The 15,416-nt window shown below is 42.8% G+C and overlaps 1 protein-coding gene across 1 annotated transcript in view; it reads right to left on the bottom strand.

The window, feature by feature from the left end:
* The window catches only part of MRPS6 (mitochondrial ribosomal protein S6), a 66,908-nt gene that overhangs the window by 15,153 nt on the left and 36,339 nt on the right, over nucleotides 1–15,416 (bottom strand). Inside the window, 1 exon segment of the mRNA XM_059165107.1 lies at nucleotides 738–877. Coding sequence (XP_059021090.1) covers nucleotides 738–877 — 140 coding nt within the window.

Here is a 15,416-nt window from a genome sequence, read left to right as displayed (position 1 = left end):
CTCCTGGACTTTCCCACCACTAAGCACTGATTTCCATCTTCTCTATCAGTACTTCTGGGAAACTCAACAGTATCAGAAGGTTTCTCCTCCAAACCAGAAATTATGTGTGTAAAAATAACATCATGAGGAGTCAGAGAAGCTTCAGATCAACTCAACAAGCAAACTGGTATCAAAGAATTTCTACCAGGACCGTTACTGCTACAGTCAAATCTTCGACATGTTTGAGGAAGGTGCTATACACTTTTGGGAGAAAAAAATTTCGAAACAGAGAATTGTGATTATTGTTCGGCATACATAAAACCATTTCTCTACTGCGGGTCAGGTGCTGATTAAACGCATTACTCCCAGTACCTCGTGCTTGTCACCTGCAACCCGCATTATTGACAAAGGATGCACCGAGTGTGTGGACAGCACATTGTCACTGAGGCACTGTAAAGGCAAAGCTGAAGAAATGTCAGGAGGAAACAGTGCATAGGTTGACAAGAAAAGTTTCCCACCATCAAAAGCTTATACACCTGTTGCTCCTCACATGACCTGTTTCTGTACTCTGGTTATGGTTTATTATGGACCAGCTATACTGGCACCCATTTAAATCACAACACCTCTAGAGTACGAACCCACAGGCCACCTGGTGCAACAGAGATCTCCTGAGAAATTATCATCACTTCCAACAAGAACGAAACAGCATTGTTAACAGCTGACCAAAGCCATTTGTTGAGATTCATAAAGACACTTACCCTCCTCTACTGTGCTGCTGGCTGTGGGCGGAAATCTTATAAGGCAGCGCTCGGTCACCCAGATTTTCCAAGTTTCTCACTATCGCCCCTCTGTCCATCAGGGCTTCTAGCGTACGTTTCAAAGCAGCAGCAGTCTCTGGCTGTTTTTTTGTTTTCATTTTTAAAGAGAAGAAAAAAACGTATCAGAATCAATATATGAACTAGAATGATTAAGTCTGGTCAGTTCCAATCATAACAGCTCTATTGGCAGGGAAAAAAGCAACAGAAACTGTCTAGCTATCTTAAAATTTAAAGAGAGAGACATTTAGTGTAAGGATATGAGATAGCTCACAGATACGAAGGAAAATCTGAAGAACCAGGCCTCGGAGAGTTCTGGAACCAGGGCAGCTGCAGGGATCTGGGAAGCAGGAACTAAGAAATGGCTTCTTCAGAGCACCTTGGCCAGGATGAATCCACGCCAATCATTGTCAGTCCTTGTATCCCATGACTCAAAATCCAAATTCCAGGGGAAGAACATCCCATCCTCTTGGCAGGACGCTTTGAGCGGCCATCCCACCAGAACCAGAGCCAGTGGGAAAAGGGGTTGTCCCCAAAGAAAAACAGGGAGATTATAACCAAACATGGAAAAGGATGAGTAAGACCCACTCTCTGCTCTCTTGGAGCTTACAATCTAATAAAGGAATTAACACAAAAAGCCACCGCAAAGAGAGCTTGTGAAAGGCGGCACATTCGGTTGGGAAAATGAATGCACTAAAGCAAAGCTTATTCGGGAGAAACCCTGAAAAGTGACACTGGGAGATGCAAAGAACCAACGGAACAGGCTCTGAGTACAGGAGCAAAGACAAGAAAGTGTGAGTGTAACTAGGATGAGTCCCGCCGGCTGATGATCGGGACGCAGGAGGGCTGAGAGGGAGAAGCCAGCGCGCCAGCACGGAAATCCTGATGCCCGTTAAAAACACCAAAATCCAAACAGTATAAAACCCCCACCACCCAGAGATCAAAGACTTGTAACACTCGGGTGAACTTCTTTCCAGATCTCTCTCTTTACGTACGTATATACAGAAGAACTCTGAAAGCAAAGACACTTTACAGGATGCAGCTGAGAATACGCGGCTATGGCAATGGGGGAGCGAGACAGAGACGTGGCAGAGGAGGAGCCCCAAAATACGGAGGCTGGGGATGGTATTGTTACTAACAGCTAGAGGGAAACCTGCGGCCGCTCGCTGGGCACAATACAAAGATGGATTGATGTGCTGAGTCTGAGTTGCCCTCAGCTCCTCCAAGCTGACCTCTCAAGATGTAAACCTTAAGCTCGAAACACCAGGGCGGGTTAGAATCACCCATTTCAGCTCATCTGCATGGGAGGGCTCCTGGAGCCCCAGGAGTAGGGGACATCGTGGAGGGAGGGTGCAGGGGGAGAAGGGAGCAGCAGACCCTTGGGGAACACAACCATGTGGCCTGCCAAGGGAACCCGAAGTCAGAGAAGCAAACAGACAAGGTAGTCCAACAGTCCAGGAAAATCAGGCCCGCCTTGTGACAGACTCCAGAATGACAGGGTAGAGGATGACAAGGAAGCAAAGGCCACGGTGTGGTGGCTGCGCCGTCACACGGAATGGGGCCAAGAGCCAGACGGCAAGTTTCTGTGGTGTCGTGTGACAGCAATAAAGGGCAAGAGAAACCACAGGAGGCTAAGTGTGAGCCGCATGTCCGAGGGGGCAGAGAACGGGAGCAAGTTCGTAGTTACAGGGGAACGAAGCAGTCAGGGGGATAGAACGGAAGAGGTTTTAAGTAAGAACAACGGCAGAGCTGATGCACCGCGCACCTGCTGTGAGCCCGCGCGGGCTAGTGTGTTACTGTGACATACTGAATCTTCACCGAAATAAAGGAAAAAAAAAAAAAGAGCAAAGACAGTTTACCAATGTGGAAGTTGGGGTCTCAGAGAGATGCCATGACTCTGAGAGGACACGGCAGCTGGTAAGCGGAAGAGCCTGGTGCAAGGGAAGGAACACCCGCGAAAGAAATTGGGGGACGGGCAGAGGATGCCAGAGGGGCGCCTCGTCAAGGAAAAGGGATGCTTCTCCTCAAAGACATAATTGAAGGGATCCAGGTAGAGAGATCTATCACAAAGTACAGGAGTGAACTTAAGACTACCTTCCAGGGGCTCATTTCACATCAAGTGAAAAGAATAACGGAGAATCATTTTAAGTGTGCACTCCGGCAACCAAAGAAAATCCACCATTCTTGTACATTTTCATTCGACAAATTCTGCTAAAATGCTGTGAATGCACAAAGTACTAGTTTAAGGTTGAGAAATTAAATTTTTACTTTCATCTCATACTGCAGCCCACCAGGAATTTTTTTAGATTCCTACTAAAAATTATATTTATGTATTTAACCAGCTTTATGATAAAACAAATTTCCTACCAACAACAAAAACAGGGGCCCAAATCACTTCACATCAACACTAAACAGGTAGCAAGTCTATGGCAATTTCTCCTCACAATTGTACACAAACGTGTTTTTATACAGTTCTAATCAACAGGGAGACTAAATTCTCACATTTCATTAGTTAGGCATTTCCACATTTCTGCGGAAGCCCCGTTAGTAACAGCAGGGTAATATTTCATTTCATTAACAATGCCACTTCTTGACCTGGTGCTGCACCTATTAACTTATGATTAGGCAGACAAATAGTCTTCCCAAATAAAGATGTGGGTTAAGTTTTTTAAAACAACAACAACAACAACAACAAAAAACCCCAAACTTTGATGGCTTAGGGTCTTCTGATTATCTACCCAAATCGTAAATTTTAATTTCAGCTTTGCTTGACTAAAAAAAGAATGTATCTCAATAACTCGTCTTGTTTAAATCTCAACTGAAGTGCTTAGAGTATGAAACATGGAGCAACCCCTCTGAAGAACTTCTGAAATAAGAAATTTTCTTCTGTCCTCAAACAGGGTAAAGCTACCTAACAAGAATATAACTCTAGGGAAATATCAAAATACATTTTGTTTGACTTTAGTATGTCAAGGTCAAATTGCAGACTGAGGCAACGGTCACATTCGTTTCATGGTAATTTCACAGAACCTAAAAGTTTTAAAAGAAAGATGGAGGAACAAAAATATTTCTTGTTGAGGCATAGGAGTGGCTCAGTCGTCTAAGTGTCTGCCTTCGACTGGGGTCATGATCTCAGGGTCCTGGGAGGCTCTTCTTGGGCTCTCTGCTCAGCAGGGGGTCTGCTTCTCCCTCTCTCCCTCTGCCCCCACCTTGCTTGTGCGCCTGTACATGCACACTCTCTCCCTCTCTTTCTGATAAATAAAATCTTTAACAACAACAAAACAACAAATTTCTTTTTTATTAGAGGAGTTCAACTCGTCCCTCCTACCTTACCTCATCATTCTACAGCAGGGGTCTAGCATACAAGGGCTCCGGAGCCATCTGCCTCATTACCTGTTTGTGCAAGTAAGTTTTATTGGAACACAGCCAGCCCATGCACGGGCATAGTGCCCATGGCTGCTTTCGTGCCACAGGTAGATCTGAAATTACATCAGAAACTGTATGTCCTGCAAAGACTAAGTTATTTACTAACTGTCCAACCTCTGCTCTCCATTGCAGTAGACTGGGGGATACAGGCAAGGCCTCAATCCACTAACCCTAAAATGCATCACAAATAAAAACCATGAGCCTGGGCCACTGAGGTATGCAGACAGAGAATGCCCCCTGGGATGGTCCTCAGGTGGACACACATGGCACCAATCTAAGGGAACACCACCAGCCCAGAAGTTCCGGACATCGCGGGTCTCACAGAAGTGACTACAGATTCACCACTCCAACCACCAAGCTCACCTCCTCACCAACCCAAGATGCCAACTGCACCTTTCCTCATCCAGTGAAACCTACAGCTCTATTAAAATAAAATTCTTAGGCTTCAAAACCAAACCAAACCAAACCAAAAGTTCTCCTCAATCCAACCCAGCACAATGTTCGATTTGTAAGAACATATGGTCTACAGGAAAGGAAATGATCTTGCTGCCATAATTCTCATTCACAAGGTCTCTGAACCATTTCATTCCAACTATTCTAAGAAAGGTTGTATGTGCTTCTCATAGGCTTCTCCCAACCCATCTGAAAGCAGCTCCTTAAGACTTTCCTCCAATCCACCATATGGCAATGAAACACAATTTTGGCAAGGCACAGACTGAGGGGCTAAAAACGTTCACTTGAAAAAAACTATGGAAAAGAAACAATGAATGAATGTGAATGGGAACTAGGAAAACTGGATTCCAGTCCCGGCTCATTCACAAATGAGTTACAACCTTGCATGACTTGTTAAAATTTATCCATTTTTAAACCTGTGCCTCAGTTTTCTCCTGTGAAAATCAGCAGTTCCCAACAAATTTTCTGCCTCTACAAGCTTCACACAAACAACATTTATACTGTAATTCTCAAAATATCCCAGGAGCATACAAAGTTTGAAAGTCGTCTCCCTCTCTTTTCTTCTGTGCCCCTCATCCTGATATCCTCCTCACCCCAACTGCCCTGCCTCCCCCAGGGAGTCTGTCATTCCTGTTTCTTCCTACACAGCACTTGTGGCAACCTGTAAATACCCTTTCATTGCTAGAAAGAAGCTGCAAGAGAGCAAGGACTTTTGCCCATCATGGACTCCTCTGTACTCTCAAAGTCTAAAGCACTTCACGTTGTCAGGGGGCAGGCACTAGAAAATGGTGGTTAAATAAGCAAATGAATGTATCGATTCCATCCTCTGCTTGCTTACTCTTTTTTCCTGGAGGAACCCTAACTAAGTTTCCTCCAATCTCTACTACAATTTGAAGCTGCTTTTCATATATACAAGGTAGCTCATTGTCACTTAGTAACTGCAATATTCAAGCAAGCAAAATGGCAATACTAGTTTCTATTTATTTCATATAGTGCCAAAATGCTGTTAATACTAATATTGTAGTTTAAAAGAATCCAGAATTCATCTAATAGGAGTGAAACTAAATATTCATGTATTTTAGATAACAAGGCCTAGTATATATACAAATATAAATATTAAACTTAGTTCTAATTATCTGCTGTTAAGATAAAGTACTGTCCAAAAAATTTACAATAAACAATACTTAAAAAAAAATCACACTGGAGGGGCGCCTGGGTAGCTCAGTGGGTTAAAGCCTCTGCCTTCGGCTCAGGTCATGATCCCAGGGTCCTGGGATCGAGCCCCGCATTGGGCTCTCAGCTCAGCGGGGAACATAAGCATGTCCCCTCTCTCTCTGCCTGCCTCTCTGCCTGCTTGTGATCTCTCTCTCTCTCTGTCAAATAAATAAATAAAATCTTTAAAAAAAAAATTCACATTGGACAAAATGACCAGTTTTGGTCTTATTATTATGAATTACTAAAACTACTGATATTCGCTGCAAATACAACTCAGGGAAAATCCAAAACTTCATATATTTGCATGGCTACTCTGAAAAAAAAATAGGTATGTCATATACTGATCAGACCCTAAGATTTAGACAGGAACCAAAGGGTAAATACTATAGAGAAACAGTGTGTAAACCACACATTTCTGAAAATTCCAGCCACGTGAACGAGATGGGCTGCCGTGTGAAGCAGCGAGCCTCCCCCCGTCACTGGATACAGGAGGACCACCGAGTCAGTCTTTGCATTGGGTGGGAAGCTGGACTGGGTCACTTCTAAAGCCCCTGCCAAGATTAAATTCCAGCACTATTCTGGCACCAGCCCTGATTCTGCAGGACATTCCGAAGTGAAAATGGGTTTTTAAAAAGCTACAAGCGCAGAAGTGAGGAACACGCTGACGACTAGTAAGGCCTGGTGCTGTGCCTGGACTCGCATCAAGGTACGAGCTCTTTTACCCGCTACCGCTTTTGTAACGGTGTCCTGCGGGCGTCCCTGGAAGGCCAGGCAGCTCAGGCTATATTTTGAAAACCTCTAGAGAGTCTAATGGACAAAGTTTCTATGATAAAGACGAGAGCAAACAGGAAAAATAAAAAGAAGGACATCTCTACTTGCAGCAAAATAAAATCCCCCTTCAGTAAGGTTACTTAAGCAAAGAAGTTAAGGGAGTACTAGGAATACCACCGGTCCACAGCCAGTGTTTTCTCTCATTAAATGAAGATTAAAGAAGAGAGGCCTGTCAACAAAATCCTCTTGTAAATTAGGCTCCCTGGCCCTCGGATGCACTCGGCTTTCACCACAACACCCTCAGAGGCCAGCACACCCTCACAGTGTGCAGAATGCACACCGACCCGCAGGCAGTGCCCACCGACCCATCGCCGTCCTCACGTACAACACGGTGTGCAGCTGCCAGGAGCGGAGGATTTACGGAAGGCGGAGCCAGGTCAGAAAACCGTCAAAACCTGGGAAAATGTATATGTGAAAGCCTCTCTCGTTCTCTGCTGCATCTTAATTCTGGGATTTATCTCCTCAAAAGAAATTTCCTTGAAATTCTGTATTGAGATGCTGACAGCGATGGAAAAAGAAAATCTGTGAGCACCTTTCAACAGCAGAACAGGCTTTAAGGGAAGTTCTGTCACTAACAGACCTGGACGAACCATCTATCTTAAAACGTGTAAAGTGTCAGCCCGGCCTCACAACATCTGCAAAGGCCAACCCTGAAAATGGTTCCAGGGGAACTGTTTTTCAGAATATTTTTATGTTCAGAGAACCCCGTTTTTGCCCCACAATTTGAATCAACAGTTGTAACACTCCAGGTAATTAGGATTAAAAATTACTAAGCACAGAAGCTATTCTAAAAATCAGTGTAGATTCAGTAAGGACAAATCTAGAACACTAAAAAAAAAAAAAAAAAAAAAAAAAAGTAAAGCTACATAAATGCATGTTCAAACATGACTACACATTATGTACTGTTATACACTGCATAACTTAGGAGTTAAGTGACCAGAATAGTACATTTTATAGGCTTTTTCCAGGGTCAAAGATAGACAATGCTTCTAGAAAGTAGAACTGCACCGCTCTACTACTCTGCCCGTGAATCATATTTACAAGACAATTTATAACAAACACGGACTAACTACTGAACAAAGACTTAACAGGCTTTCAAAAATGGGGAAGGATGGGAAACGAGACGAGGACCAACAACCATATAGTGAAAGTAACAAAAGTAAAATGCACTGAAAAACTTCTTTTTATAAGCAACTGTCATGTCCTCTGCATAAAGTACCTCAAATTCTAAAAATAATTTTAAATTAGAAACTACATTCACAGTTCAGACATATCACACGACCATTTAACAAGGTTACAGAGCCCTAAAAGTGGCTAAAATGTAGAGCAAGTGAAAAGCACCTATGAATATGGTATTTAATTTACATGATCATCTTTGTGAGGCCCCCTAGCAATCTTCACCAAGGAACAATTTTTAAAATAATCTTAACAACACAAATCAGTTGTAAAGAGGAAGCATACTCCTTATGTCTGGAAAAGGAAGGAGAAAAAACCGAATGTGCATACCACATTCTGTGGGTGTCAGAAACACAGGTTGAACCTGATGAAACTGCCAGTTGGGGGGATCAATTATAGTTATGGACACTGACCATTTCTTAAGGCTCTACCTAATTTTTTTAAAATCTGGAAACCATCCTCTCAAAGGCCTCTTCCAGCCAGGTACTTCTGGGTTGCCCACAGTGAAATCCACCTCCAAAAGGGCAAACACAGGGATGTGAAAGGCAAAAATCCCAGCCCTTTAAAAGTTTGCGATGCGGACATGAAGACAGACACATGTAGGCAAACTAATTAAAAAGGAAATTAAACACAGACAACACTGAAGCAAAACCCATCAAAGTTCCAAGAACTCCAAGGGAGCAGCTACTTGTGACTGGTGGGCTGGAGAGGACAGCAGCCTGACCCCAACAATAGAACGCCTCTTCTAGAAGCAGAAGGAGGGTCAGTCAGAGCTCTCTCAAAGCAGGTCTGGACGAACAGTGGGACAGAGGAATGGGAAGATGCAGGGGGCATTTCTATTTGGGGCAGAATCAACATGGGCACTGTGTTGGTACTCACACAAGCCATCGCTTTTTTTTCAAGGCAAGTTTTTTCCTTAGTACATTCAGTTGTTTCCTCAAACCTTCACCTACACTACTGGTAAAAATGTAAACTTTCTGGAGGGCAAATGGCAGGATATATGAGTTTCAAATGTGTATCCCTTCAATCCCACAGCCACTTCTAAGAATTTACTCAGAAAACTACCATATCCCTACACAAGAACTTAGCTATGAAAATCTCTCCATAAAGTTATTAGGACAGTAAACAGAAATGTAGTTGTCCATTAATAAAAGACTGGTTCACTGAATTATTTTCACTGAATCAATCAGTATGATACAAACATTTAGTAAAAGGATGTTGATTCCTACATAAAACATAAAAATATTTTAACAAAACTAAAAACCGGCATGTAAGGTCAATCCATGTGTACTTACGTATACATATATGGAGAAAAGGTCTGGATGAATATACAGCTAAATGTTAAACTCTTTTCCCCTAGCAGTGAAGATAAGAGGACTATTCTGTTTTTTCCTTTTTTATACTTTGCTTTATTATCTGTTTTTTTTTTTTTTTTTACAATGAGCAATAAAAGGTGTTTTAGAAACAAACTTCTGTTGGGAAAAATTCATTTTGTTTTGTTTTGATTTTAAAAGTATTTCTTCCGAGGGAAAAAATAAAACAAGACCAAAATAGAGAGGGGAAACAAACCGTAAGAGACTCTTGATGACAGGATACAAACTGAGGGTTGCTAGAGGGGAGATGGTGGGGGATGGGGTAACTGGGTGCTGGACATTAAGGAGGGCATGCGAGGATATGAACATTGGGTATCATATAAGAATGATGAATCACTGACCTCTACCTGTGAACTTAATAATGCATTATATGCTAATTAATTGAATTTAAAAAACAAACAAACAAATGGATTTCCTCCCCTAAATCTATGCCAACTGTTTGCTATCTTACTATGGATGCCAAAATTTGCTAATACTGTGTTGAAGAAATAAACCTATGCCTCATCTGGAACTCATTTGCTGACTCCACATCCACAGATTCTTAATGATGTAATTAAACCAGAGAGTTATCATTGGGTCGCTCAGTGGTTACTGGAAGAGCCTTGCAAGCTATACTTTCAGCACCACGAGCTGTTACACTGGCTGCTTCATTTCTTGGTAATCAAAGAAATACCAGAAATCTCTAAGTCAGGGGCCTCAGCATCACTGGTTCTAGAATCAGAGTTAACCAAGGAGATGTGACAGGACAAGGCTGAGTCTGGTCCTGAGAACACAGCTGCCAATGAAATGAAGGGGATGAGGAACATCAGGGGAACCTGACCATATTCTACAGCCACGTAGCTCTGACTGAGATTCTTGAGACATGGGAAATCAGGCATAAAAATGTATTCTTTGGGGCGCCCGGGTGGCTCAGTGGGTTAGGGCCTGTGCCTTCGGCTCAGGTCATGATCCCAGGGTCCTGGGATCGAGCCCCGCATTGGGCTCTCTGCTCCGCAGGGAGCCTGCTTCCTCCTGCTTCTCTGCCTAGTTGTGATTTCTCTCTGTCAAATAAATTTAAAAAAAAAAAATTTAATCTTTGGGGAATGTGATGAAAATAAAAAGAACCCCGGGAAGAATGGAAGAAAAAAAAAAATCAGAGGAGCAAAACTCTTGAGTTCAGCACAGATTAATGAGTGCCAGTAATAAAGCACAAATAAGAAAACAGAGAGTCACACGTCATGGCACTGCTGAATCCGCCAATGTGAAGGTACCAGGATGACAAGTGAAGTAACTTCAGCTGCAAAATGCAGCAGGCATCCACGGGACACCTGCAGCGAGCCCACAGGGAGACACTGATATAAGCCTTGGTATCAAAAAGTTAGAGATGAATAAATTTAAATATATTTAAATATATAATAAATTTAAGTAGTATATATATTATAATTATATGTAAATATATTTAACTCGCAAGGCAAGAAGAAAGTCATGACTACCTGAGATCTAATTTCATATGAATTTACGAGCTGTCAGTTTCTTATGGGCCTAGGTTAACCACAATTCTGTGTAGTTCAACTACAATGCAGTTTTGTTCCTTAAATATAATCCACTTATTTCCTAGGTCTGAAGTCAAAAAGTATCAATCACATGTTATTTCGGGCCAAATTTGGAGGCTTAACTGCATACAATCAACTACCCCTTTCACGATTTGGGTAAACCGAAGGAAAAGGGCAGCGTCACCAAGGCATTCCTCTGCCGCATGCTGGAAATCACCTGAGGAACTTCAAAAATTAGAGGCCTATGTCTCACCGCAGACACTTCGATTCAAGTGGCCTGGGAATTTAAGAATCCTGGGCACTAGCCCTCCAGGCGCAGACAAAGGTAAGAACCACATTCTAGTACAAAGCTGGCTGGCTTCTCATTATCTCAAAAATGAGTAATTTGGCTGAACTCTAGTGTAGAAAAGTTTTCCGGCGATGATCTCCTACTACTCTAATCAACATAAAAGCTCCGCTTCTTCCACAGTAATAATGGAGCTCTCCCTGAACGTGAAATGGAGAAATGACAAGCCCAACAGGCGACTACTTGTGGTTAATACTACTTCAACAGCTGGCACCTGCCAAAATGAAGATATCCATACTCGCAGTTCTCCAGAGCTTCCGAAACCCACACCCTTTTACTGGGAGATTTCCGCTTCTATCTTCCCCATCCCCCCTCCAGATGCACCTACAGATGAATAAAAGATGGGAAACAGGAAGATTGGCAGGAGTCCTGGTTACTATGGCAGCCAGTAAATGAAATGCCAAAGCTCCTGAAACTGATAGTGAGAGCAGGAACCAGGTATACGGCATCGAGCTACCTGTCTTGACTGCGCTCCTTCATGCGCAGTCCTGTTCCCTGCCTTCGCCTCCCGGCGACCTCTGGAGAAAGGAGGAGGAGGGCAGCGCCACAATGGCCTGGGCACTCGGGGAGGGAAGAACCGGCAGAAGATTTAGTGAGCGGAGAGAAAAGGGTTGTAAAAAAATCATATTTATATCCCATGAATCTACTAAACATCAGTGCACAGTTTTAGCAAAAATGTGTTCGTTGACTGGGTTAAAAGAAACGTTTTTTAAAATATGTACGGGTCGACTCAGAAATTGGGCTCGGCAGGAGTCAGATTTGCACACCCTACGGAACAACAGACCAACAGCGTGTCCACCAACCAGGCCTCTGCGGCGATGCCTAATTCAAGTGGTGAGAGGAAGGCTCTTAAGGGATCCTGCAGGGAGGAGCAGGGTATAAAAGCACAGTGGAATCAAAGGAACAGAAACATCCTTCAAGATGCAGCCGCCTCCTAGAAGTGTGCATTTCCTCTGCGAGCCCATGTGTCATCCCTCTCACTCCACACACATCTTGCAAGTGTAATTATGTAGGAGGGTGTCCCCTTCCTTAACTAAACTTCTTCAAGGCTGCATCCTACTCATCTTTACTAGATGCTGGAGAGGCAAAGAACCTGGCACGCAGAACGTGTTCAATAAAGGTGTGACGAACACATAAGTCAAAGAATAAATGGAAAGATGAGGGGTGAAAGTCGCTAACTGCACTTATTTCACTGAAAAGGAAGAAAAGGTTAAGTAAGCCTTTAAGTCGTAAAATTCAGGGGGAAGTAAGATCTTCAGCTGCAAAGAGGAAAACAGCACCATTTTGTTTTCAAAAGACAGAAATGCATTAATAAAGCTAAAGCACATCCTGAGGGTTAAAAACAGGTGCACAGTCAAGGAACGAGGAATAACCAGGTGAGAGATGGAAACGAACAATGACACAGCCAGGCTCATAAAGGTGCCTCCAAACTTCTCAAGATTCTTGGATGTAATCAAGAATCAGTGGACATTCTACTGCTAGAGTGTACAGTGAATATTATACATCCAAACTCAGACTTCGAAAAGCTTTGAAAATTTCTGGAAACTGAGTCAGCAATTCATGCTGTCTCTATACACTATGTAGCCACAACAGGGATTATACAGAGTCTGCCAGAGGATGTAACAATGACATTTCTTATTACAGCTGGAAGGAGACTGAAGGCGAGGAAATGGTAGAGGAAATGGTAGCCTCATTTTGTTGTGTTTGCTTCCCACCCCTACAGCCTAATAACCTCAGTGTGTACCCTGGAGTACCGGATTAAACGTGGAGGCCACATATAGAAAGGGATATCAACGGCCTCGAAGTTGTCCAGAAAAAAATAAAGACTGACAGGTAAAGAGTCTGAAGCCCGGTCCTGTGCTGTACACCCAAGAGAATGGAGAAGATGAAGCCCGATTTTGAGACTTAAGGGTATATGTATCTTGAATATTTATTTCCAAGTATTCCAAGTGAAGAAAAAATAACACTTCAGAGGCAGGACTTGAATTAACAAATTAAAGAGGCAAACTGGAGATAGGAAACCTCTTTAAATTCAGAACTTTCTGAAAGCAAAATGCACATTCTGGGAGAGGGGACAGATCAAGTTCTAGTGTCTGTGGGTGGTGGTTACACAGGTGTTTGCTTCACACGTACAGCTGATCCCCATCATTTGTGGAACACAGATATGCCAGTTCACCTACTAGCTCAAGTTTGTTTGTCACCCCCAGATCAACACTCCCACCACTTTCACAGTCATTTGAGGACATGCGTGTGTGGAGACTGGTGGAAAATCTGCCACCCAATGCACACATTCCCAGCTGAGGTCCAACAACTGAGGCTTTGCCTTGTTTCAGACCTCCCATGGTAAAGCAGGTGCCTTTTCTGTGGCCTATGTAGTGCCATGTTTTTCACAATTTTGTGCTTTTTATTGGTGCTACTTAAAATGCCCCTGAGTTGCGGCTCAGTTGGTTAGGCGGCTGCCTTCGGCTCAGGTCATGATCCCAGGGTCCTGAGATCAAGCCCTGCATCGGGCTCCATGATCAGCGAGGAGTCTGTTTCTCCCTCTGTCTCTGCCTACTGCGCTCTACTTGTGCTCTCTGTCAATTAAATAAATAAAATTTTTTAAAAAAGCCCCTGGGTGAGGTGAAATGCTGACTTAGTGTCCCTAAGTGCAAGAAGGATATATGTTGTGCCTTATGGAAAAAATGTATTAGATAAGCTTCATTCAGGGCATAAGTTAGGATGTTATTATAGGCTTTGAGCTCAACGATTACAAATCAAAAATACATATTAAACATGAGGCCTTTATGAGAAACACTTAAAATGACATTATGTATCGATCAGTTAATTAAATGTGGTGACCAGCCATTGGCTCACAGGAACCTAACCATGTACTTCCTCAAGGGGCAGGGACTCAGTATTGACTAATTCAGTGTCAGAGGCAACTTTACAAAATGTAACTACTGCAAGTAACAGTAACTAGCTATGTTCACTAAGCTGTTACACCTGTTCATATATGCTCAATTTCACACACACACACACACAAAATGTTTAGATGTTAATGTTAAATGTTTATGCATTATACACAAGAATCAAATAAGCAATCTCTCAGGCCCCTGCAAAATGTAATCATTAGCTTTGCACTTACAGAGATAAGCAGAATTTTAAGATTCCAACTGTGCTTCTTATCTGGTTGTCAACATGTCCTTTTTGGGAAGGGAGGAAATGGGCTATGAGGCTCTGAAATTTCAACTTTCAAATGCTAAGTGAGGAGGACCACGACTTCCCAGGATGTTGGAAGATTCAACACAAGCATTTAATGATGCTCCCTCCTGAAAACCTACTAGAACTATAGTAAAGGGTTTTTTTTTTTTTTAAAGGTATAGTTCTGCAAGAACGAGGAAAACAGCAATTCAATTTTAAGAGAAAGCAAGCGGATGGAAGAGAGCAGCAATGTGGAAAACGAAATCAACCACACTTACACTGGAGAATTCCTGGAAAGATCCAAGAACGGGCAACAATGGACACACCTCTGAAATTGAGGGTGAAGAGAGAGACTAAAATAAGGTTTGTCAAAAGTATAAGAAAATTGGATCCTTGGGTGCATGTTTGGAAGTCTACTACTGTCTGGAGTAGACAAAACAGAAACCTGTGGACCAGAAGACACACGCACAGATGGAAGTGGGGGTTCCACACCAAGAAGAGATTGAGAAAAAAAAATGCATGCTGAATGAGATGAGACCCTGGTGCTCTTTCCCCACTTAGCTCCCAGAATAATGGCCCAAGGTCTTTTATCCTTCAGGCAAAACCTCAAATATTTTGGGGGGAATCTAATCCATTCAAAAACTACCTCAGGAGCATCCAACAGATGGCAGGCCACAAGGCCAAACAACAAAGCTGATGAGCTCCGCCCACATGGTGGGTAGTGGTAGTCCGTCCTGCTTGATACAAGCCCATGACCAAAGATGAGCATACATTTGAGAAAAGCCTTTTCCATGAGAACTCAGCACGGGAAAAGCTGGAGTAAACAAACAGCAGAGGAGGAGAAAACAGCATCTTCAGAGAGAAGTCCACGAAACAAGCATCCACGAAACAAGAGACGATAAAAGAGAAAGATTCAGGGAACAAAGGAGCACTGAAAAATTAAGCAACTGAGAAAATGACAGCAGGGTGGGAAGATAAAGTTTAGGAACACCCTTAGAAAGAGCAAAAAGACAAAGACAATTAGGAAAATTCAATAACAAAAGACTGTAAGAAATTAAGTGGACCCATACACGTGGTCCAAGAGTTG

The sequence above is a fragment of the Mustela lutreola genome, chromosome 2, assembly GCF_030435805.1.
Source record: "Mustela lutreola isolate mMusLut2 chromosome 2, mMusLut2.pri, whole genome shotgun sequence".
NCBI classification, from domain to species: Eukaryota; Metazoa; Chordata; class Mammalia; order Carnivora; family Mustelidae; genus Mustela; species Mustela lutreola.
This window is presented reverse-complemented; position numbering and strand designations above follow the sequence as displayed.